This window comes from Protobothrops mucrosquamatus, unplaced genomic scaffold (assembly GCF_001527695.2).
Source record: "Protobothrops mucrosquamatus isolate PMUCROS unplaced genomic scaffold, P.Mucros_1.0 scaffold_125, whole genome shotgun sequence".
In the NCBI taxonomy this organism is placed as follows: domain Eukaryota; kingdom Metazoa; phylum Chordata; class Lepidosauria; order Squamata; family Viperidae; genus Protobothrops; species Protobothrops mucrosquamatus.
Window position 1 is genome coordinate 720,018 of NW_015386201.1, and position 22,548 is coordinate 742,565.

The 22,548-nt window shown below is 35.4% G+C and overlaps 1 protein-coding gene across 1 annotated transcript in view; it reads left to right on the top strand.

Annotated features, from left to right (window-relative positions):
* Positions 1–21,171, top strand: part of PMS1 (PMS1 homolog 1, mismatch repair system component) — a 49,428-nt gene extending 28,257 nt beyond the window's left edge. The window contains exons 6-13 of the mRNA XM_015817126.1: positions 8,282–8,398; positions 10,470–10,592; positions 10,986–11,126; positions 11,348–12,213; positions 13,314–13,775; positions 18,280–18,410; positions 20,384–20,544; positions 20,998–21,171. Of these exons, the coding sequence (XP_015672612.1) occupies positions 8,282–8,398; positions 10,470–10,592; positions 10,986–11,126; positions 11,348–12,213; positions 13,314–13,775; positions 18,280–18,410; positions 20,384–20,544; positions 20,998–21,162 (2,166 nt within the window). The 3' untranslated portion in view covers positions 21,163–21,171. The remainder of the gene's footprint in view (positions 1–8,281; positions 8,399–10,469; positions 10,593–10,985; positions 11,127–11,347; positions 12,214–13,313; positions 13,776–18,279; positions 18,411–20,383; positions 20,545–20,997) is intronic.
* The last annotated feature ends 1,377 nt before the right edge of the window (positions 21,172–22,548 follow it).

Here is a 22,548-nt window from a genome sequence, read left to right on the forward strand (position 1 = left end):
CGTTGTCATTGGTTGATTCCAGAAATCACATAAGATCTTCTGTGGCCAGCCTCCTTCTCTAAACCGTATTGAAATAATGCATAACCGTAGTGTAATCAAATTGGTAGGAATTTTTCCTTTAGTGCATTAAAAACGGTTAAGAACTCAAGGATACTCAAAACAGTCACTAGATTGATATTATTCCATATCCTCACTCCTATCCCTATTCAGTTCATTTCTGACAACTTTTTAAAGCACACTGTGCGTGCTTTTATACCCTCCCCCCTTTTCTCCATAGATTGAAAAGCTGTAAAAGAATACCATTTGACTTGCTTTCTTAGTAATCTTTATATTTTCATATTATTGAACCTGAAAACTTGGGATAATTACATTTTTCTAAAGTGTGTTTTGTTTTGTATTAGCATTAAATAATGGTTTGCTGAACAGACATCCCTTGAACTACTGCTATTTTGACATCCTAGATTGAGTTGTGTGTCATCTTTTTGTGAAGGTTTATCTTGCCAAGACATTCTTTGAATACTGATAATGTTGATACTCCTGCCAGTATGGTTATGTTAGAAAGAGGTATTTTTCCTCTTTCATCATGGTGTTCCTTGAAAGCAAACTGAATAATATAATGATCACAGGGAAGTCATTTCTTACCATTTTTGTTATGGATTTTTTTTAACGTTTCTATTATTGGAACAGGATTGGGAGTATTAGATGTTTATTTCTTGCCTGTTAATGAACGTAAAAAAATAAATCCTATCATATTTTCACTACCTGGAAATTTTAGCTGCTTTTTGCCCTGTAAAGGATATGGCTTAAACTGTTTTCCCCAAACAAAAATGGGAATCTGAATTCCCATTTGTGTTTGGAGAAAACAGTTTAAATGCTTTGCCACTTAAAATATTTCAAATTAGTAAAATTACTAGAAATGCTAGCAAAGTGGATTGGGTCCACACAAGAATTGCTGCTTACATTTGGTAAGTGTGAAGCAAATTGGGATTAAGTTGGAATTCTCAGTCCATTCCAAAATGGGAGCCTACGAAAAGGTATTTGTACAACTGAGTTGTCAGGCTTTTTTCCTTTTGAAATGATATAACAAATTGGCTAGCTATAACAACTGGATTTCTGATGTCATGTAGATATTTTAACACAGACGGAAATACCAAGATTTTAGTTGCTTTCTGCAGGGCCCTACAAAAATAGTGTTGTTAAAGGGAATGTTTTACGTGAAAAAAATGATAGCACATATCTATGTGAAAAGAGAAAGAGGAAGCTTGTTTACTAGCATAGGAAAATCTTATTGATTAGTAAGTGTATGTGGAGAAGATGGACACCTGTCTACTAGGAAATGACTGAGACCAACTCATCTTACTGTCTCTCAGCTGTTAAATATTTAATGTAACAGCACCAGCCCCCAACAGGTTGAATGTGAAGTGTTGACCTAAAGGTGACATTTTTGTATCCTGTTACCAGTTCCTTCAGTCATCTTGTTTCTCATCCATCACATTTTTCAAACGGCAGCATAGCACTTACAGCAGAAAAATATATTAGCTGCTTGTACATATAGTAGTAGGTTTAATGTAAAATATGAAAACGCGTGTCTTCAGATCTTGTGGGGTATATCGGTTATTTTAAAATCCTGTGGGAAAGAGCAAACGTCATTTCATCAATGTCAAATACCATGAGAAAGAAATTTGTGGGCTTTTTTCATTTTTGTATTGCCTGCTCCTGTGTTTGGTTATACAAATATTACTGTAGTTGCTGAGCATTATACTGGGATGTCAGTCATTTTTTTCTTTTTCGCATAGAAAAAGGCAAGAGAAAATACTCCTGTTACTTTTGATATTTCCTTGTTGGCTCTGATCAAGAATTGGCACTGATCAAGAACTGCCATTTGAATTTGAATTCCATTTGTATCATGTACAAATCATCTTGGAGACATTTCTGCAGGACACAAGGGATTTTAATACCTGCCTTTTTTTTTTAGGCTAACTGGTAGATGGGTGCAAAGAGTGAGAGATGATGGATTCATAGAGGCAGAAGCTTTGAGGGTGATGAATGATATATTCTTATCACTTTCCTTCCCTCAGATAAAAAGCTAGATTGGGGATCTGGAAAGGGGCGGCATGCAAGCCAACATATTTCCTAATTCTTTGCCAGGAAGCGCCTAGAAGTGAAGTGACAGAATTGCTTAGAGTATTAGAATATTAGAAGACAAAGACTGTATATGGTCAGAGGGACATGACATATTAACATCTGTATGTTATATAATACTGCCCAAAGTAACTTTATATGGGAGATGCATATATAATTTACATACATACATACATACATACATACATACATACATACATACATACATACATACATACATACATACATACTGTGGCAATAAGCGCTGCAAAGTCATTATTCTGTTCAAGGTTACCCAGAATGTTTTCAGGAAGAGTAAGTGGAATGGTTCTCCTGCACACTGCTGTAACATATTTGTGAGATTCCATGTGAATAAATCACATGTATTTAGCTCAAAAGTGGATGTCACTTGGATAGAATATATTGAGTGGTTTGGGGAAAAATATTGCAAGGTTATCTGAAAATGTTTTCAATTTGTGCAATCTAAGGAAGTGAGTAGGATTTTCTGTAATATTAGCTCTATTATTGGGGGAGGATCCATGTTCTGCTTGGCTCCTTATGGTAACTAGGAAGGGATTTCCAGTTGGTTACTATACGTGAAAAGTGCCTCTTTATGAGAGGAAGGGGTATCATCTACCTTGAGGGAAGCAATAATGTATCTGCTCCTGAGGTTGTTTATCAATCTAACCATGTTAGATAACTTTGTCCCATCTCCAATCTGCCCTTTTTGGGAGAAGCTTTGTAGAATGCAGCGGGACATAGAGAGCCCTAGATGAAGCAGCATATCTGAATTCCTCCCAATTAGGTTCGCACCTGATAGCTTTCCCCAGTAGTATTAAATATCATCAGCCATGAAATCTTTCTGGACTGCTTACAAGAAGTGAGTGTGCTCTTTATGGTGTTTCTGAGTAGACAGTTTCAGTCCATAGTTACCGTAAAGGAAAAGTCATGGTTGTTGTTCCCATGGAAGGTATCTCAAAGGCTGGCTATCCATATTATTTTAACATCTGTATTGATCTACAAATGTTAATCCATTGATTTGGGATGAAATATCTCCATGTTGATAATATCTAGTTATACCTTGTCACTTCACATCAGCAATAATATATTGGCGATCCTTGCTCAAACATATGGAAGCTATGAGAGACTGGATGAGATGAGAACAAACAAATAACGTTTTACAGAACAGATATGCAATTCGTATTTTCTGGGTCTCAATGTCAATGTTCCCTCTGTTTCTTCTGCTATTGAAAAGGGGAATTTTAATTTTTAATAGGATGTGATTGGCCTTTGCTTAACTGCTGGAATTATTCATACAATAGCTCAATAGTCTGCACTCCTTTGGACTTTGGATCTCTAGTGGTCTCTTTCACTAGCTCTCTCATCTGTCCAAATCTTTTCTGTCATCTGCTTCTCCAGAATACCTCCCCTTTCAAAAGGAGGGTTCAGATGAGCAAGGAGAAATCTGAGTCTGCCAATCGTGGCAGTATCTGTTCTTAGCACTGACAGTGGGAAAATCCAGTAGGAAAATTAATTTTCAAATCCTGCAGAGCAGACCCAAAGATTTATTATTGTCCCAGTTGATAGCACCCTGTGTTGTGATTGAGATTGGTAACACCAGGTATGCTAAGAAACAACATTTTTTTAAAAAAATGTGGCTTGTTAATTGAGGACACTGAATTTATCTTTGGAATTTACAAGTACTTTAACAGTGCTTCTATGGATCCAAACAACTCCTGCTGATAGTATTATTTTTCATAAGGCATTAGCTTTCAGTGGTACACATGGTCTCATCTGCTTGCAACTTTTTAACACAAGTTTCTAAAATTAGTACTTTTAAAACAGGTATGTCCATCTGGTAGTCTGTGGACTAGATCTGGCCTCTTAAGCAATCTATCTTGACTAAAAGTGGCTTTTTTACATAAAAAAGGTGAGACGTTTTTACCCTGGAGAACATTGCAATTTGAATTGGGTTAGGATTAAAACCTTAATGGCTATGTTCTACTTAGTGCCAAGCAAAAAATTTAAGAATCTGTTTAGGAAATCGGCATTGTACAATATGAATATGCCCATTCACTTTCTTTTTTGTGTCAACGGTGAAGAAAACCAGTAAACTATGCTTAGGCATCCTTTCTGTTTTATCCAAGTTAGGAACTATGATTAGTAGACTCCAAAACAAAAATCAGTTTCATAAAACGGCTGTCAATTCTGATGAACTAAATTAGAATTTGTATCTTAGCATGCTGCACAGATACTGTTAATATCTATTTGATTACCTTTTGAAGTATTCACTGCGCTTCCTATGAAACAAAATGAGTGCAGAAAATAACTTCTTTTCTGGAATCTTTAAGTTTTACAGAGTCAAGGAATACACTAAACATTTGGTGAGCAGGCACCGTATTCTAGAAAATAAAAGTGGGTGGCCTAAGTCATAAACTTAATTAGATTTCATTTTAATTATATTTAACATAATGTGGTTGGGGCCCCATTTGTGTTGAGAACGAGCGCTGAAGCACTACAGATCCTGCTACTCCTACCCCCAGGTTGACTCTGGGTATCTGGGTTGTGTGTTTGGGAGAGGGACCCCCCCCTCCCAGGTAAGGGAAGCAGAAGGCCAGGATTAAGAGGTAATTTTGTTACGTCCAAGTGGTGATCAACAGGGATGTTTCAATAGGAGCCAGATGACAGGCTTTACCCAGGGAAGATGCCCCCGGTGCTTAATACCAATGGCTGCTCTGGTTCATTTTGTAAATTATCAGTTCTTATAATCTTCAATGAAACAGAAGGCAAGATATATTTGGCTAGCTTTCACTAAACCTAAGATAGTCTGTATGTAATAGTATATTTTGATAGCGTACTTTTGCAGTCTCATCATAGTGCCTAGAGTCAGATTCATTCTTGGCTCATCATGGTCCCCAGATTTATATGACCTAGAAAATAGAGGGGTGTGCGACAATGTATTTATAGCATAATCTTCAGAATATAGTCAAGACTATAAATCAAACAGTTCGGGAAACCTGTTGTGAGATAGAATGAAGAATCATAAATGTACTGTAGTACTTTATCAAGGCTTTAAAAATTAAATAAGACTATGAATCTTAATTAGAAATGATACCAATCTAGGATTAAAAAATAAATATAAATGCCTAGGACAGTAACTGCTTTTGTTACGTGAGCTTTGTATTTAGCAGATTGTCATGCTTCAAAGTTGGCCTGGTTTTTTCCCTTCACTGTGAGTTGTATCACATGCATCTTAGTTTACATGCAGTCTAGATAATTAAACTATATTTAACTAAATGTTTAAATATTAAGATTTTTAATCCATAGCTTGGTCCATGATTATTTTTATCCCAATCTTGTAACAACTTCTGTTGTTACAAGATTGCAGGACTTTATTATTTTCTTTCTGGCATAATTATATTACATCTCAATTTTAAAGGGTGTAGATTGTGTATCATTAATCATTAATTAATTAAAGATCAATTAATCACTTTATATATAGGAGATTTTGCATATGCAGGAACCTTATTGCAACTCCAGATTGATTTAGTGGGCGTTCTCTGGTATAGAAGGAAAATCCAGTGATTCTGAAATCCATTCATTCATTGCTCTAAAGCTGATGTCAGCTCTTAGCAACTGCATAGATTTTCTCCAGTCTGATTCTTCAGATCTTCCATAGTCACATCCATTGATGCTGTAACGGAGTCCATCTACTATGCTACATTATGGGTTTCTTCAAAAAAATGGTCTTCACATAATGTGTCCAAAGTGTGCTCATTTGAGCCTTGAATGAGAATTCCGAGTTGATTTGTTTGATGATCCACTTGAGAGAATTGATTATCCATAGTATTCTTAAGAAACTTTTCCAGCATCAAAACATCAACACTATTTCTATCCTGCTTCTTCAGAGTCCAACTTGCACTTCCATAATGTTGTGGGGAAACCACTGCCTTTGTGATTCTGATCCCAGCATCTGAATGTCTTTTCCAAGGCCTTCATGGCTGCTCTGTCAAGTGTTGATCTGCAGGATATTTCTTAATTGCTGGTTCCTTTCTGTTGATATTTAATCCTAAAAGGGAGAACCCAGACACTACAACCTCTATCAATTCTAAGCCTAGTTTCTGTTAAGGGTTACATTCTGTTAATGTTAATCCATTTTTTCACTGTATTCCTTGACTTTCATTACTAAAGCTTGCAGATCATTTTCAGCTATTAGAATAGTGTCATCAGTATAGCACTGGTTATTGATATTTGATAAGGTTATTTTTCCTCCAATTTAAAACCATATTTATCTTCTTTTAATCCAAATTCCCTCAGTATGTATTCTGCATATAGATTGAATAAGTAAGAGGAGTAGACTGTATATGGCCTAATCTTACTCCATTCTGACTTGAATCCAATCTGTTTTTTTATGTTCTGCTCAACTGTGGCTTTCTGATTTATGTATGGATTTCAAATGACAATAGTGAGATGTTCTGGCTTTCAAATTTTTCTAAGGATGTTCCATAGTGTGACATGATCAACATATAATCAAAGGCTTTTCGATATCAATGAAGCACACAGTGATATATTTTTGTATTCTTTGACTTTCTCAGTTATGCAGCAGCATTGACATTGACTAATGTCTTTTCTTTCTTGCCCTTTTCTAAGTAAGTTTGAATACATGGCATCCCCTTTTTCATGTAAGGCTCTAATTGGATGTCATGATTGGATTCTGTTTGTGAATGAAATTAAGACTATTGTATGTTAACTTGCTCACTCTGCCTACTGTCTATGTCTCTGTATTGGAATACTGATTTACTTCTTCCACTCTCTTGGTGACTGTGTCATTCTCCACATTTTGGTAGCATAGCTGGGTTAGATCTTTTACTGAATGTTTTCTATTGCTTGCCATATTTCGGTAAATTTTCCATGATTTCCTGTAGCTTTCATTCTTGATAATGACCTGAGTGCTAATTTAACTTCCTAACAATCCCTACAGATTGGAAAGTAGATTTATTGGATTTGTATGTATGTACTATTACTGCTGCACTATTTCAAAGGCGATAGAATTTCTGAGCATGAAAGATATGTAAACGTTTCTTCTGTATATGATTATTTACTACTGATGAATTGATAGAAGTGAATTTGTCAGTTGCAAATAAAATACACAACAATAATTTAACTTGATTATCTGTTGTATATAAATTTCATTCAGATTTGTACAAAGACTGCCAAGTACCACTTTTTTCTTTATTTCCATATAATGATTATAAGAAATACATGAAGTGAAGTAAAATTGAAAACAGCGTGTATGCAATTCTGCTAACTTTTGCCTATTTTATTGTTTTACCTTTTTGAAAATACTTTTATAAAAATGATCAAAAATATATTTACAATAAATCTGAACAGTGAAATTTTGATTTTTTTACATATTGTAACTTGAATGCCATGCTTTAAACCAATAAAGTAAAGCTTGTCTGTATTTTATGCATTGTAAACTTGGTTTAATATGAACTGAACATGAATTCCTTAATGAGGTAGAATTGGTTATAATTTTTTTTTGCTGGACTATTATACTAAAATTTATCTCAGTTTGAAAATGACTAGGATTTTATAGTAATTCAAGTACTAGAATTATGTGAGATTTCTATGCGTGCATTTCACCATATGCACAGTACTAGCATTCAACTGTTGGGTTTTTTAAAAATACTTAATATCGTTATCTTATACTTGTTTTCTGGAATTCTGTTTCCAATTTTATTAATTAGTGTTTTGTAATGAATGTATTGAAGTACTGAATGTATTGACTAACTTCTTTCTGAAGTCACACTGATAGTATTTGTGAATCAAAAAGCCAACATCTTTGTGGATGTTTGTAAGGGTTATACAGTTGCGTATTTGTAAACTTCCCAGTTGTTAAAAATCTGCCACTAGACAAGAAATAGGTAAGGAACTCTAGACAGACAGCCCAGTTGCTACACAATATATACTAAAGGACTAATAGTATATGCTGTACTCATAAGAAGGTACATGTGTTTAGGAACAGAATGTTAAAAACCCAGGACAAGTGTACCGTTTCATACACATATTTGTGAGTAGATCTTGTTCTTATTTTATTTATATATATTTATATAAATATTTATTTATTTTATTTTAATGTTATAAATTTGGCTTTCAGACAATCATATGGCAGAAGACCAGGGTACTAGACCATAAAATGGCTTTCATGGAAGTAGTGGGACCTGCTGTTATGAAGAACATGGTACCTTTTCAACAGCACCGTGAAGATCTGAAGTTAAGTTTCTAAGCCTTCACATAAATTACTTCTTCCCAGTATTATTTCAACTTAATATTATTTACATCTAATTTGTTGTCATTTGAGTTGTCTTTCACTAATGGATTGACAATAACATAAACATTAAAACATCCATTTTTCAATAAATTTTCTGAAAAAAATGAAACATACTAATCAAAAAATCCCCCAGAGAATCTAATAGAATAATCCCAAAGATCAAACTGTCTTTATTTTTTTCTATCTGTGCTGTGCTATATTATTTTTATGTTCTTAAATTGCTTGAATCCCAGTCATCTGAAGGAATGCTTCCCAATCTGTGATCCTCCCCCACCCCCTAGAGGTAAAAGAGATAGTTAAAGTTACAGTGGGCTTATTTCTTAGTATCTCGGCCTTTTATTTTTTGAATTATTTTACTTCTATATTTGCATTAAAGAACATAGAAGGAGGTCTTATATCAACCCCTTGCCTATGGCCTATGCCAGTGATGGCGAACCTTTTAGAGACTGAGTGCCCAAAAACTAGTCCCGCCCCGCTCCACACCCTGCCCCGCCCACACCCCGCCTGCCCGCAGGGCCACTCACTGCCTCCAGGGCCCGTCACAGATCGCCCAGAAGCGCCATGGCCATGCCCTGTGCCCGCGCCCCGCAGCATCAACTGTGCATGATGGGGCGTGAGGGCAGAGTCTTGTCTACTCTGGCTGGCTGCTCTGCGTGGGCCATGCTTGGGGGCGACTGTCCTCCAGGGGGGCTGCTGGTGAGGGGGTCGCAGGGGAGGCAAGGCTGGGGCAATGGCACGTGTGCCCACAGAGAGGGCTCTGAGTGCCGCCTCTGGCACCCGTGCCATAGGTTCGCCACCACTGGCCTATGCCCATCCTATATACCATTCTGGACTTTCTTTGGGCTTGATGGGATGGATACATGAGATCATAGAAAGAATAACAGAATAACAAGTGACACTAGAGATCCTCCAGTCCATCCCCCTGCTCAAGCAGGAGGCCCTATACCATTTCAGACAAATGGCTGTCCAATCTCTTCTTTAAAATCTCCAGTGATGGATCACCCATAACTTCTGGAGAAAAGTTGTTCCACTGATAAATTGCTCTTACTGCCAGGACATTGTCCTTAGTTCTAGATTGGTTCTCTCCTTGATAAGTTTCCATCCATTGCTTCTTGCCCTGCCTCAGGTGCTTTGGGGAATCGGTTAACCTCTTCTTTGTGGCAGCCCCTCAAATATTGGAACACAGCTATCATGTCACCCCAGTCCTTCTTTTACTAGACTAGATGTGCCCAATCCCTGCAACTTTTCTTCATATGTTTTAGCCTCCAGCCCCCTTATCATCTTTTTGGTTCTTCTCTGCACTCTTTCTAGAGTCTCAACATCTTTTTTATATTGTCGCGACCAAAGCTAGATGCAGTATTCCATATGTGGTCTTACCAAGGCATTATGAAGTGGTATTAATTAATTGATTCTATCCCTCTATTAATGCACCCTAAAACTGCATTGGCTTTTTATGGTGGCTGCAGCACACTGCTAACTCATATTTAAGTGATTGTCCACTAGACTTCTAAGATCCCTCTCGCAGTTACTGCTAGTGAGTCAGGTTCCATCAATTCTATTCCTGTCCGTTTGTTTTTTCTTGCCTAAGTGTAAATCTTACTTTTCTCACCATGAACTTCATTTTATTAGATAGGATCCAGGGTTCAAGTCTGTCAAGATCCTTCTGTGTTGCTGTTCCTACCATCTTGGTGTTATTGCAAATTTAACGATTTCCCGTTTAGTCCCCTCATCTAAATCGTTTATGAAGATGTTGAAGAGTATTGAGCCTAAGACAGAACCTTGGGGTACCCCAGTTCATTCTTCCCTCCATGCAAATGTAGTTCTATTAAGGACTACACATTGAGTACAGTTGGTCAGTCAGTTACGAATCAATCTGGTGGTGATGCTGTCTATCCTACATTTTTCTAACTTTAACCAGAATCTGTTTTTTCCTTAATCTTTCTTATTATTCATAGAAGAGTTATTATGTGATTCAATGTTATTTAATGATATTTTACATTTATTATCATTATAGATATCTTTCAGTGGCTTTGTTCCAAAGCCTGATTCAGATAGAGGTTTGACAAGTCAGTCAAACTCAGAAAGAAGTTTCATTTTTATAAACAGCCGACCAGTGTATCAAAAAGAAATTCTTAAGGTACTACTGCCTTTTCAATCCTATTTCTGTGATTTACAAAACATTGTTTAAATCAAAACGTAGCTATAGCAGACTTGAACTCAAGTTTTAACTTTGTACATTAGAATGTAAACCTGTATCACAAGTTGTTTTGAAATTCCTTTTAATTTTAGAATTTTATTCCACTGTAGCATGGGATAAAGATGCAATTCTTAATTGTTGAAATTAATTACCTAGGTTATTCTCCTCTTCTTTAACCAAAGGTAAAATTAAAAGTTCCCATATTAACGGTGAAAATATTTTTTTTAAATGTAGTCTGTTCCTCAGTAATTACTATTGTGCAGTAGTTTGCCTATTTTGGTATTTAATTTAAAGTAATTGAGTTAATTTTATTCTTTTTTATGAATATTTTAGCTTGTTCAACAGTACTATAGCATATTACACAAGGATTTTTATCGATTGTTCCCGATTTTCTTTCTCAACATTACTGTTCCTCCATCTGCTGTGGATGTCAATTTAATACCAGATAAATCTCAAGTATTAGTACATAATAAGGTAGAGTCTTTTAAGTCTTTTTCTCTTTCTTAATATGTAATTAGATACCATAATAGAGATTTTACTCTGATGATGAAGTAAAATAATTGTTTCTGAGTCTGTGTTCTTTTAATATCGCTTGGATTTTAAAAAGGGCAAAATTCTTGTGGCCTGAGGATAAATAAATTGTTCTGCAACAATAAGTAATATATTTTTATTGAATTATTTCTTCACTTTTTTAGGAATCTATCTGTCTTGCTATTGAAGAGAATTTGATATTATTATATGGACCATTAAATAGCTCTGTGTCTTATGAAATGAATGCAACCAACAATACCTCAAAAGATATTAATGAAGCTGAACAAGAAGTTGTAACCCAATCTTGTACAAGAATAAATCCACTTGCTTGTACTTCACTTAGTAATGACATACAAAATGCTAATGTACAGGAAAACAGATTAGTTGGCAATCAAACAATATGTAATCATTATTCTCATGATACTTCTACTGAAATTAAAATACCTGATAATGAAATAGTTGAATATGATCAATTTCAGGATAACCAACCAAATAATGTACTTTGTCAAGATCAACAGAATAAGGAAATATTTAATCTAGATAATAATACTGCAATGGACATTCAGTGTGAAAATAGCACGGAGAGTGATTCAAGAAATTACAGTTTTCAAGAAGAAAAAGAAAGAGCTAAAACCTCTGCAGATTCATCTGAAATTACTGTTGATAAATGGAGTCGGGGGAATGCATTTAAAAATTCCAGAGCAGAAAATCTGGAACCAGTTCAGATTTTAATTCCAGATATGGATGAAGTAAGAACTCAAAAGAAAAAGGGTGGCTTAGCAAAACTTCAAGAAGAAAGTAACAATCAAGCTGTTAAAAAAACAAATGTGATAAAAGATAAAATGGGTCAGATTACAGCCTATGACTTAATTAGCAATAAGACTATCAGGAAATCCATGTCAGCATTTGAACTTTTTGTTCAAGACTATTCTCCTGATGCATTGAGTGAACTTGCCAAATTAAACTCAGAAAAACTGCTGCTGAAAATGGAAGCAATGTGGAACTCATTGAATGAAGAAGAAAAAAAGAAGTAAGATTGTTGAACTTAATTCTGTATTAAAACTTGTCAAGTTTAAAATAGACTGGATATAAATCCAACAAATAAAAAATATTTTCATTGACTTTGATAAGATGTGTTTTAATAAGTGTGGCTGCAATTACAGTTCAACTTAATACCATTGTTTTATGAATAGCCAACATTTAAGAAGGAAGCACACTTCATGGTTTTCTGGATCTAACTGCCAAGGAGCCAGTAAGGGATAATGTTTTGAGGAAAAGTTATTTTCTGCATGCGATAGAATATGGACAGCATCCAGCAATTTGCAAATAGACTAATTTCATGCAAAAGGATTTTTCCCTTTTGCCTTACATCGTTTATGCATACATGTAATCCTCAGCTTACGACCACAATTGAGCCCAAAGTTTATGTTTTTAAGTGAGACATTTGTTAAGCAAATTTTGCCCCATTTTACGACCTTTCTTGCCACAGTTGTTAAGTGAATCACCGCAGTTGATAAGTCAATAACCTGGTTATTAAGTGGATGTGGCTTCCCCATTGACTTTGCTTGTCAGAAAGTTGCAAAAGGTGATCACATGACCCTGGGACACAGCAACGGTCATAAATATGAACCAGTTGCCAAGCATCTGAATTTTGATCACTTGATCATGAGGATGCTGCAAAGGTCATAACTTTGAAAAATGGTCATAAGTCACATTTTTCAGTGCTGTTGTAACTTTGAATGGTCACTAAATGAATTGTTGTAAGTCGAGGACTACCTGTATATGGAGGAGGAGGGATCCGTTTTGTCTTTGATTCTCTTCACTGCTTGTGGGAAATGTTGGCTACAATCCACTATTACTGAACACAGTTCTAATATATATGTTTTTGTTTTTGACAGAAATAAATGAATCCAAATAATTGAACTGTAGCTATAATATAGTCTCCATATTTGTATTAAAAAGGAATTGTTATTGAAAATACAGTGACTTAATGAAACCTAAAACTATTAAAATGAAGCAGGAAAGTTGTTTTTGGTATGAAAAGCAACACATTATGTATTTGTTATAACATTTTGTGCTAACACAATTCATGTACTCTTTATTCTTTCCCATTCTCTTTCTTTATATAAGATATGAGGAAAAAGCTGACAAAGATCTGGAACGATACAACAGGCAAAGCAGAAAAGCTATGTGTCCTAATATACAAACATCAATGAGGGAGAAAGAGAAAAGACACAGGATTAAACTAAAAGACTGCTTAAATAATCAGCAAAAATTGGACACCCTTTTTAACTCGCAAATAAGAAAAAAGCATGATGATGATTACCAAGCAAAAAAAACTGTACAACTGCCTTTCTCCATGGATGCATTCAAACAAAAACTTCAAAGGCTTGAATATAAAAAGGCAGATAAAGAGGAATCTTGCTTAATTCGCCTTCTGAATTTTCCTGATGCGTGGATACTTGCCTCTGAAGAAAAAATAGAGATGCTAAATCCATACAGAATGGAAGAAGCCCTTCTCTTCAAAAAACTAATTGAAAATCATAAGCTTCTTATAGAGAAATTGGACACTCCTATTATATTAACTGAGAGGTAAAGTGAAAATAACATTCTAGAAGTATATCCATCTTAAGTAAACAGGAAAGCATAGGTTTTGATTTGTATTTTTATTTTCTAAATTAGATTGAATACATGATAAAATGAAACAAGTAAAAAAAGCCACATATTAAAATAAAACCATTCAGTAATAAAAATGTATTTTGGATGATAAAATTCAAAAGTTTAAGGGGTATATAACAGGTGTAAATAGTACAATAAGAGTCCTTATAAGGCATTTACTATTAGAAATCTGTATTTTTGAAAATAATATATTTACATGGCAGTACAAAAAATACATATCTTATTTAAATACTGGTTAGGATTCACTGGATGATTTGCTTTTCATAAGATTTTAAATTAATTGCTCTTAACTGTAGAAATGGAACAGGGCTACATACAGGAGCTATTTTCATGCCATTGCATTTATTGGTTATTAGTTTTCAAATGATTCTGTTGCTCCTCTAGAATGCGTAAAACAATTTCCCCCAAAAAAAGGTTAATGGCATGAAAAGTTTAGAAACACTTGGCATCTGTTCTTTCACTCAAAATAATTATAATGTTATCTGTGGTGTCTTTTGTGCCAGTCCTTTGGTACTTACAGTTAATGGAGACTTGAGATATACCTGATGAGCAGCCTTCAGTTGAAACAGTGTCAGTCAGCTGTAGAGCTTTTAATGACATGTATAATGTTAGAAGTGGTTAAGCATGGGTAACATAATAAGGAGAGCCGAGTCAGCCATGAATACTAGCTGGGCCAGTCACTTTGTCTCAGCCCAACTCTTCTCACAGGGTCGTTGAGGGGAAAATAAGAAGAGGAAGTATGTCAGATTTGTTTGCTGTATGTAAAAAATAATACATAAAATAAAAAATAATGAGAGTAAAAACCATGCAGCTGGAACTGTGACCCCAAAAAAGAGGAAGATAAACAGTAGATTCTTATGTTATGTTGTGAAAGGAGGTAGTAATTGGGCACGATAAATGCTGTTGTTTATGATATGGTGGAGCTTAAAAGTTTGTTTTCCACACCAGCCCTAAAATTATATAGAGAGAAGCCAGTTAAAGAAATCAGTAAAATACATTACCTTTGCTCATTGGTTTATTGAGGAAAATGATCCAAAGCTACAAATTTGTATCGTCAACCACTCCTAGGGAGGACAACCATAATGTTAAATTACCTTCATTTGTTCACAATCTGCCTTATAATGGACTGGTGAAGTCCAAACTCTTTAGAAATAGTTTTGACACCTTTTCCGGATGGTGAGCATCAATAAATGTTTTTTGATGGTCCTCAGAAATCTTTGTTGAAGCCATGACATATCTACATCCCTGCATGTAAAGATCAGGATCTTCTAAACATAAACTTAATTATCACTGATAATTAAGCTCACTGATTGAAAAGTCTGATTCTAATCTCCCCTTCAAATGCACTGATAATCCTAAAGGTTGAAAAGATTTTGCCACAAACAATTATGTAGCCTTGGGTTAATTCTAGTTTTAGAACCTATGTCACATTTTAGGTCATATTTATGTAGAAATATTGAAAATTCAAAAGAGTTCACAAACTTTTGAGCAGCACTGTGTATAGTGTTTATATCTGTAGTTAGGACAGGAATAGAGTCCCATTACAGAATTGAGCCTAAAATTTATGTTGCTAGGTGAGACATTTGTTAAGTGAGTTTTGCCCCGTTTTACAACCTTTCTTGCCACAGTTGTTAAGTGAATCATTGCAGTTGTTAAGGTAGTATCATGGTTGTTAAGTGAATCTGGCTTCCCCGTTGACTTTGCTTGTCAGAAGGTCACAAAAGCTGTTCACATGACTCCAGGATACTGCCACCACCATAAATATGAACCAGTTGCCAAGCATCCAAATTTTGATCACGTGACCCTGAGGGTGCCGCAATGGCCGTAAGTATGAAAAACGGTCATAAGTCACTTTTTCCAGTGCCGTTGTAAGTTTGAACAGCCACTAAACAAATGGTTGCAAGTCAAGAGTTACCTGTAGTTTAGAAGAATATAGAGGCACTACAGTTCATTAAAAGCTCATTTAAGAGTATGAGCTTGCTAGAAAGGGGTTCATTTAGAACCTTGGAACATGGAATTGTCTCCTAAAAAGAATCTGTTAGGATTTTCTGGCAGTCTCATTTAGCTGCTGCAACACAACATCCCACTGAACTTTGGATGCAACACATTTTCACAAGCAAATACTTTCTCATCGTTGTGTTCTTGGAGAATAGCTTTATTTGAGGCACATTCAAAAGTGGAGAGTTCCCTTTAGTGAGAAGGGAACTCACTAAACATCAAGGAGTAAGAGAGGTTAATTGCAAAGTGTAATAAGTCCCCCATTTCTTTATATTTATTTCAATCTACTGTTGTATTAGTTGACATTCCTTCCTCAGTAATCAAGTATATCTTTGCAAAAGTCACATTTTAAACTGTAGACTGTTCCATTGATTCTTAGAAGGCTTCATTCACCCTAAGGAAAATAATTCAAGTCTTCAGAGGCTGATCTCACTAGCACAGTGTTTCTCAACCTTGACAATTTTAAGGCATGTGGACTTCAACTCCCAGAATTCCACAGCCAGCAATGCTGGCTGTGGAATTCTGGGAGTTGAAGTCCACATGCCTTAAAATTGTCAAGGTTGAGAAACACTGCGGACTAGCACATACTATTATGCCAACTTTAGGCAGCAACGATAGGATTCAAAAGGCCCTGGATGCATTCCCCTGACTTAATCCAAACTCTAATGCTGACTAGTAGTTCCAAGTCAGGGAGAAGACCTATCTTTGTTCGCTAACAGATCATGTTCTGTGAAATAGTTGTAGTATGAGATGGGAGTACATGTTCTTTTATTGGGGGCTCTAAATCACGTTCAAGTGATAGAAAAATCTTTTGACCGAAGCCTTTTTTTCCTTGGTGCCAAGCTGAAAGGGCATCTCTTCAATCCTTTCATTATCTGCTCTAGTAAAAATGTGACATTCATTCTCAAGAGTTTGTTTAGGTTTGTTCTTTCATTTGTAGTTTTACCTTTTATATCCTTTTTTTGTTGTTGTTCTCTTCAGTTAGTATGACTTTGTTGGGAGTCAACAGAGTTTGCCTGAAATTTCTTGAATTTCACTTTCCGTATATACCAGGGGTAGGCAACCTTGGCTCTTTTATGGCTCGTGGACTTCAACTCCCAGAATTCCTGAGCCAGCCATGCTGGCTCAGGAATTCTGGGAATTGAAGTCCACGAGTCATAAAAGAGCCAAGGTTGCCTACCCCTGGTATATACCTAAATTGAGGTAGCAGCAAACTTTCACCTTCTAATATTATTCTGTGTTTGCTATGTTTGGGTGAAAGCCTTCTTATTAACATGGCCTCCCACTGTCAGGCCTTTATCAAACAGGTTGGGAAGTACAGATTCTCAAGCTCACAAATGCCTTTCTAGAAGACTCTAGAAGCTGCAGGCTCAAAGATAAACTATAACCAAGTCATTTTCAGTCTCTAAATCTTGGGTCCCCACTTTGTCAGTCATGCAAAAAGGTTTAACCTGATTCTCCAACCCAGGACCTTGAAGCCATTGAAAAAGCCACAGCCTTTACATACCTGGGGTAATATAACCTACCAGGTCTCAGCTGCTAAGTTTCTGTGAAGTTGATAATAAAAAGAAGAACTGGTTAGCCCCATTGTCCTCTAGTGCTGACAACATTTGTTTTTTCTTTACTCAGAGGCTTCCCTGCAGCTTACTGCCTTCTTTTTTGGACTTTTAACCAAACTGTTGTTGCAAGCACCCAGTTTCTTTCCTTGTTTTGGTTTCTCTGGTATTAGATATTATTATTGTAATTGTTGTAAAATTTTGTTCACTGCTTCTGTACTCTGCTAAATGATGTCTACTGAATAGACATAAATATACTAAATAGTATATTACCCCAGGTATGTAAAGGCTGTGGCTTTTTCAAATACAGGTTTTATTATAAGGTTGTCCTCAGCTTACAACCACGATTGGGATAGGATCTTCGATTGCTTAGCTGTATGGTTGTTGAATCACACCTGATTTTACAACCCTTTTGTCACAGTCATTAAATGAATCACACATTCATTAAAAAAAATCAAGCTTCCTCCATTGACTTTGCTTGTTTGAACCCTTTGGTAGATTGCAAGTGGTGATCATATCACCCAGGGACACTTCAACTGTCATAAATACATGTTGCCAAGCACCTGAATTTTAATATGTGACCATGGGGACACTGAGGATTGTTAAGTGCCACAATTAGTCATAAATCAGTTGTTTTAGCACTGTCATAATTTTGTTAAACAAATGGCTATAAATTGAGGAGTATCTGTAAAAAAGTTTTTGTACCATTTCATTCAAAGAGTATAAGCTAACTACAAATACTTGTAAAAATTAAAAAAAACAACGCTACAATCCTTGACACATCCTACCCCTTTGGAATACTTTTTAAAATTATATGTATCTCTTTTAAGAACGCTAACTTATGTGATTTTTTTTTATTGTAGTCTTTTTAGTGACACTCATTATATGGAAGTGCTTTGCAGTATGCCTAGGGAAAGTGCAAGATTTGATGGATCATACTATTTGTTGGATCCCAGACTTGTAGCAAATGGATTTAAGATAAGGATAATACCAGGTATCTATATCTTGGTTTCTTACTTTAGATCTTAGTATAATTTTTTTATATAGTAAAGCAAGAAACTGATGATACTTGTAGTTCTTACACATTTATGACTGAAAAAAATATGTAATCCACTTAATTTTAATAATCTAAAGCAGGGGTCCCCATCCTGTGGGCTGTGGCCCGGTAATCGGCTGTGGGCTGCTGGCCACGGGACAGGCTGGCCAGTGCGTGCACACACACCACCACTCACACTAGTGCTGTAATCTCGGGGTGCAAAAACAAGACGACACGCCTCGGGGCACAAAAACGGGACGCTACCGTGCCTCGGGGCACAAAAATGGGACGCCACACTACCTCACCACCCGAAAATGCCAACATTGCACCTCAGGGCACGAAAACGACGATGCCGCAACTCAATGCGCGAAAACGGACCGATGCCTTGCCTCAGGGTGCAGAAACGGCGCTGTGCACAAGGGCAGGGCTAGCAAATATCACGCAAGCGCTAGTCCTCCATTTGCGTCCGCCAACCAAGAAAGGTTGGTGACCTCTTCTAAAGTATAACTCTAGAGATTAAGTACGTTATTCTGTATCACATCTCCATCCTTAGAAGTACTATGTTAGGACTTTCAGGGAAGGAATGGCAGACTGAAGACAATTCCATGGAAAGTGGAGCTGACAACTGTATCCGAACGAATAGCAAGCAAGTAGACCAGCTCTTCGTAAATCCTCTCCAAACAAGGAGAGGTCTTCAGATCATTCACAAATGTTCCATACAGTTGCTCCTCACAAGGAAACCACAAAACAAAAGTCTCCAGCAGGTTTAGAGCTCTGGGAGATGAGGGAATAGGCATCTTGTTCAAACAAAAGTTAGTAGCTTTGAAAGGTTTGCATACTTCCTTTTCTAATCACTTTCAGAAATTATTTGTTAACTGCTTTTTAATTATTATGACTTTGGCTCGACAGATTGTATGGCACCAAGCGACTTTCCTTCAATCATTACCAAAAGAAGTTTTAAATACAAATTTAAGGGCTTAAAAAATTAATAACCTGTAAAAGGTTGATTAAAACTTTGTTTTTAGCAATTATATATGGATTAAGGGTCCAGATTTTAAAATGAAATTTTGGAATTAACTACTGCAATAAAGAATTGTTCTTCGGGGGGGAATTTCTTATTTTGAATTTTTTAAAAAGAATAAGACTTTAAAAATGGATGCCAGAGGAAACTTGAAGGAATTAAAGATTACAGTTAAAAGAAAAGAACACTCAACAGATACAGAATGAAGCAAAATATAACATTGGACATGTTGAAGGATATTTTTGAACAGTGGACCCAGAAGTTAATTTTAAGATTGTCTGCCTGTATAGGTAGACACTGTTTAAATTAAAAGATGGTATGAAGGAGGAATAAGCTTTACCTGAGAAGATTGAGATTTGATATGAAAGTAGATTTAAAGATGAGTCTATAAGAATTACATGGAAAAGGATGTTACACTGGACATACAAAGGAAACTGAAATAAAGATAATTTGTGGTATTTTAAAAGAAGGTGATAAATTACTAAAATTTGTTGTACTTGTGTATCTTCTTTCTTTGGTATCAATAACACTGCCTGAGAATCATTTAACAAGTAATTTAATCTTTGAATTTTAAATCTTTTTATTAACAAATATTAAGCCTTTTCCATTTTTACTAAATTTTAAAATAACAAGAAATTTAAAATCATAGCAATGCATACATGTGGAGACAGACAAGACAGTACGTTTTGCAAAAGATAGAACTACTTTAAAACTAGTTAAAGAAAAAGTGCTTTGTCCTGTTCTAAGGTACAGAATTATGCAAATCTCAGTGTGTTTGTAGTACAATTACATGTTTAGGACTGTCGTTTAGGGCATTGCTTGGCAGTATACCTATTTCAATATACAAATCAGAATAGTATGTAAACTATATCCAGTTATTCCATGTATCATGTATTTGTTTTACTATAAGGTACTTCAGCTGTGGAAAGTCAGCTGGAAATAGAAGGAATGACCAGCTGTCTGCCATATTATGGTATATCAGATTTGAAGGAAATTCTAAGTGCTGTGATAAATAATAATGCACAAGAAGTCTATGAATGCAGACCTCTTAAAGTGGTAAACTATTTGGAGGTAAGAATGTTGTATTCTCAAAAGATTATTCCACTGCTTAAGGCTTAAATATAAGATACTGTTCCCTGAAGGGTAAGAAAATTATTCTAAAAGCAGTAATTAAATTGAATAATTGGAATATTTCTTTTATTATCTAGTACTAATTAGCTGTTATATCAGATGCATGTTTTTTAAATAATATAGCTATATCTACATTTTAAAACTTATTTGGCAGTGTAAGAAACACAAAGCTTGTTCTCACATTTGTTGGATTTGTGCTGGATTTAGGACAGAGTCATTTTCATTGTATTTGTTTGTAAAAACTGGTCATGTGTGTGTGTGTGTGTATAATTAGGCAAAGAAAGAAAATAATGTAATCGAAGATTACCCACTTGCCAGGTTTCTCTATACTATTAGAATATATTGGAAATACATTATGACCATCACTTAGTACACATATTCTTCATTCCACAGGGAGAAGCAGTCCGATTATCCCGACAATTGCCTTTGTATTTATCAGAAGAAGATGTAAAGAATATCATAAACAGAATGGGAAAGCAACTTGGAACTCAACATAACAGCTGTGTCCATGGTCGTCCATTTACTCATTTCTTAACAAATATACCACAGAGTAACTAGAAGGAAATAGAAAATACTGTTTAGAACAGGGGTAGTCAACCTTGGCTCTTTTATGACTCGTGGACTTCAACTCCCAGAATTCCTGAGCCAGCTGTGCTGGCTCAGGAATTCTGGGAGTTGAAGTCCACGAGTCATAAAAGAGCCAAGGTTGACTACCCCTGGTTTAGAATCATATTTCACCCTTTTATATACATTATACTATGGACATTTGCTATTTTTAAAATTAGTATTTGGCTATAATTACTGTATTGGAATTTGGTTTGAAATTTATGTGAAGCTTATATTGAAAATAACCTGTACTTCTTTCTGTATATGAATACTCCAAGTTCACATCAGCTGGATTTATACATTTAACATTGCATACTTTTATTGATAGCTAATTTTGCAAAAAAATAAAAGGAAAAACTGTTAACTAAATTATGCATTTCCATTTCATAAACATTGTTCACAAAATGGGTAAAGATATAACTTTATAGTTCTCTTGTTAGACATACCGTACTTTTTGATATAAAACACAATCAATGTAATTTCTTATTTTTATAAGATATTCCTAAATAAAATGTATGTTGAAAAAACAGATTTTGGACATAATTATCTTTAGATTGGGAACAGCATAATGGCATAGTGCAGGCATGTCAAACTGCCGGCCCGTGGACCGGATGCATCACGCCAAAACTGCGCCCATCCCATTGCCGGCAATGGGGAAAAAGTACTAATACGTTGTGCGACGTCACGTGATATCGCAAGTTTGACATGCCTGGCATAGTGGTTTCAGTCTAATTATTTCAAAGGATTAGCAGTATTATCTGCATGAGTTTGGGACACCTAATTATTTTGAGAACTAAAAATTCCAAACTATTGGGCCGGGTCATCAGTGTATCTAAAGGGGAATATAGTTTGATTTAGCATATTGTATAAAACTGGCCTTTGTTCATAAACCATGGTTTATGTCTTCATAATCACTTGTGAACTCAGCTGTTAGAGATTACTTTGTAGACCACGGCTTAGCAGGATGTGTGAATCAGGCTTTCAGCTACTGTACAGCAGCATTTTGGTGTAGTCTGGGGATATCCGGAGACCCTCAAGGGTCTGGGAAATCAAAATTATTTGCCAGATTAATATCTGACAAAAGGTATTTGGAAAAATTTAAAATGATTTATTCTTCTCATTATTTTTTAATTCTTAAGAAATAGTTTTTTATAAAAATATTGATGCTAATATGTAATGGGTTTAATATTTTTTGCATGATTCAATAAATATTCTACAGGTGAATCAACTTTATATTGATAAATATAACACATGCAAATAAGCTCTTTTGTAGGTCCTCTAATTTTTGAAAGTGAAAGGAATTCTTACAAGAAGAAGTTTAAGAAATGCTGAATTAGA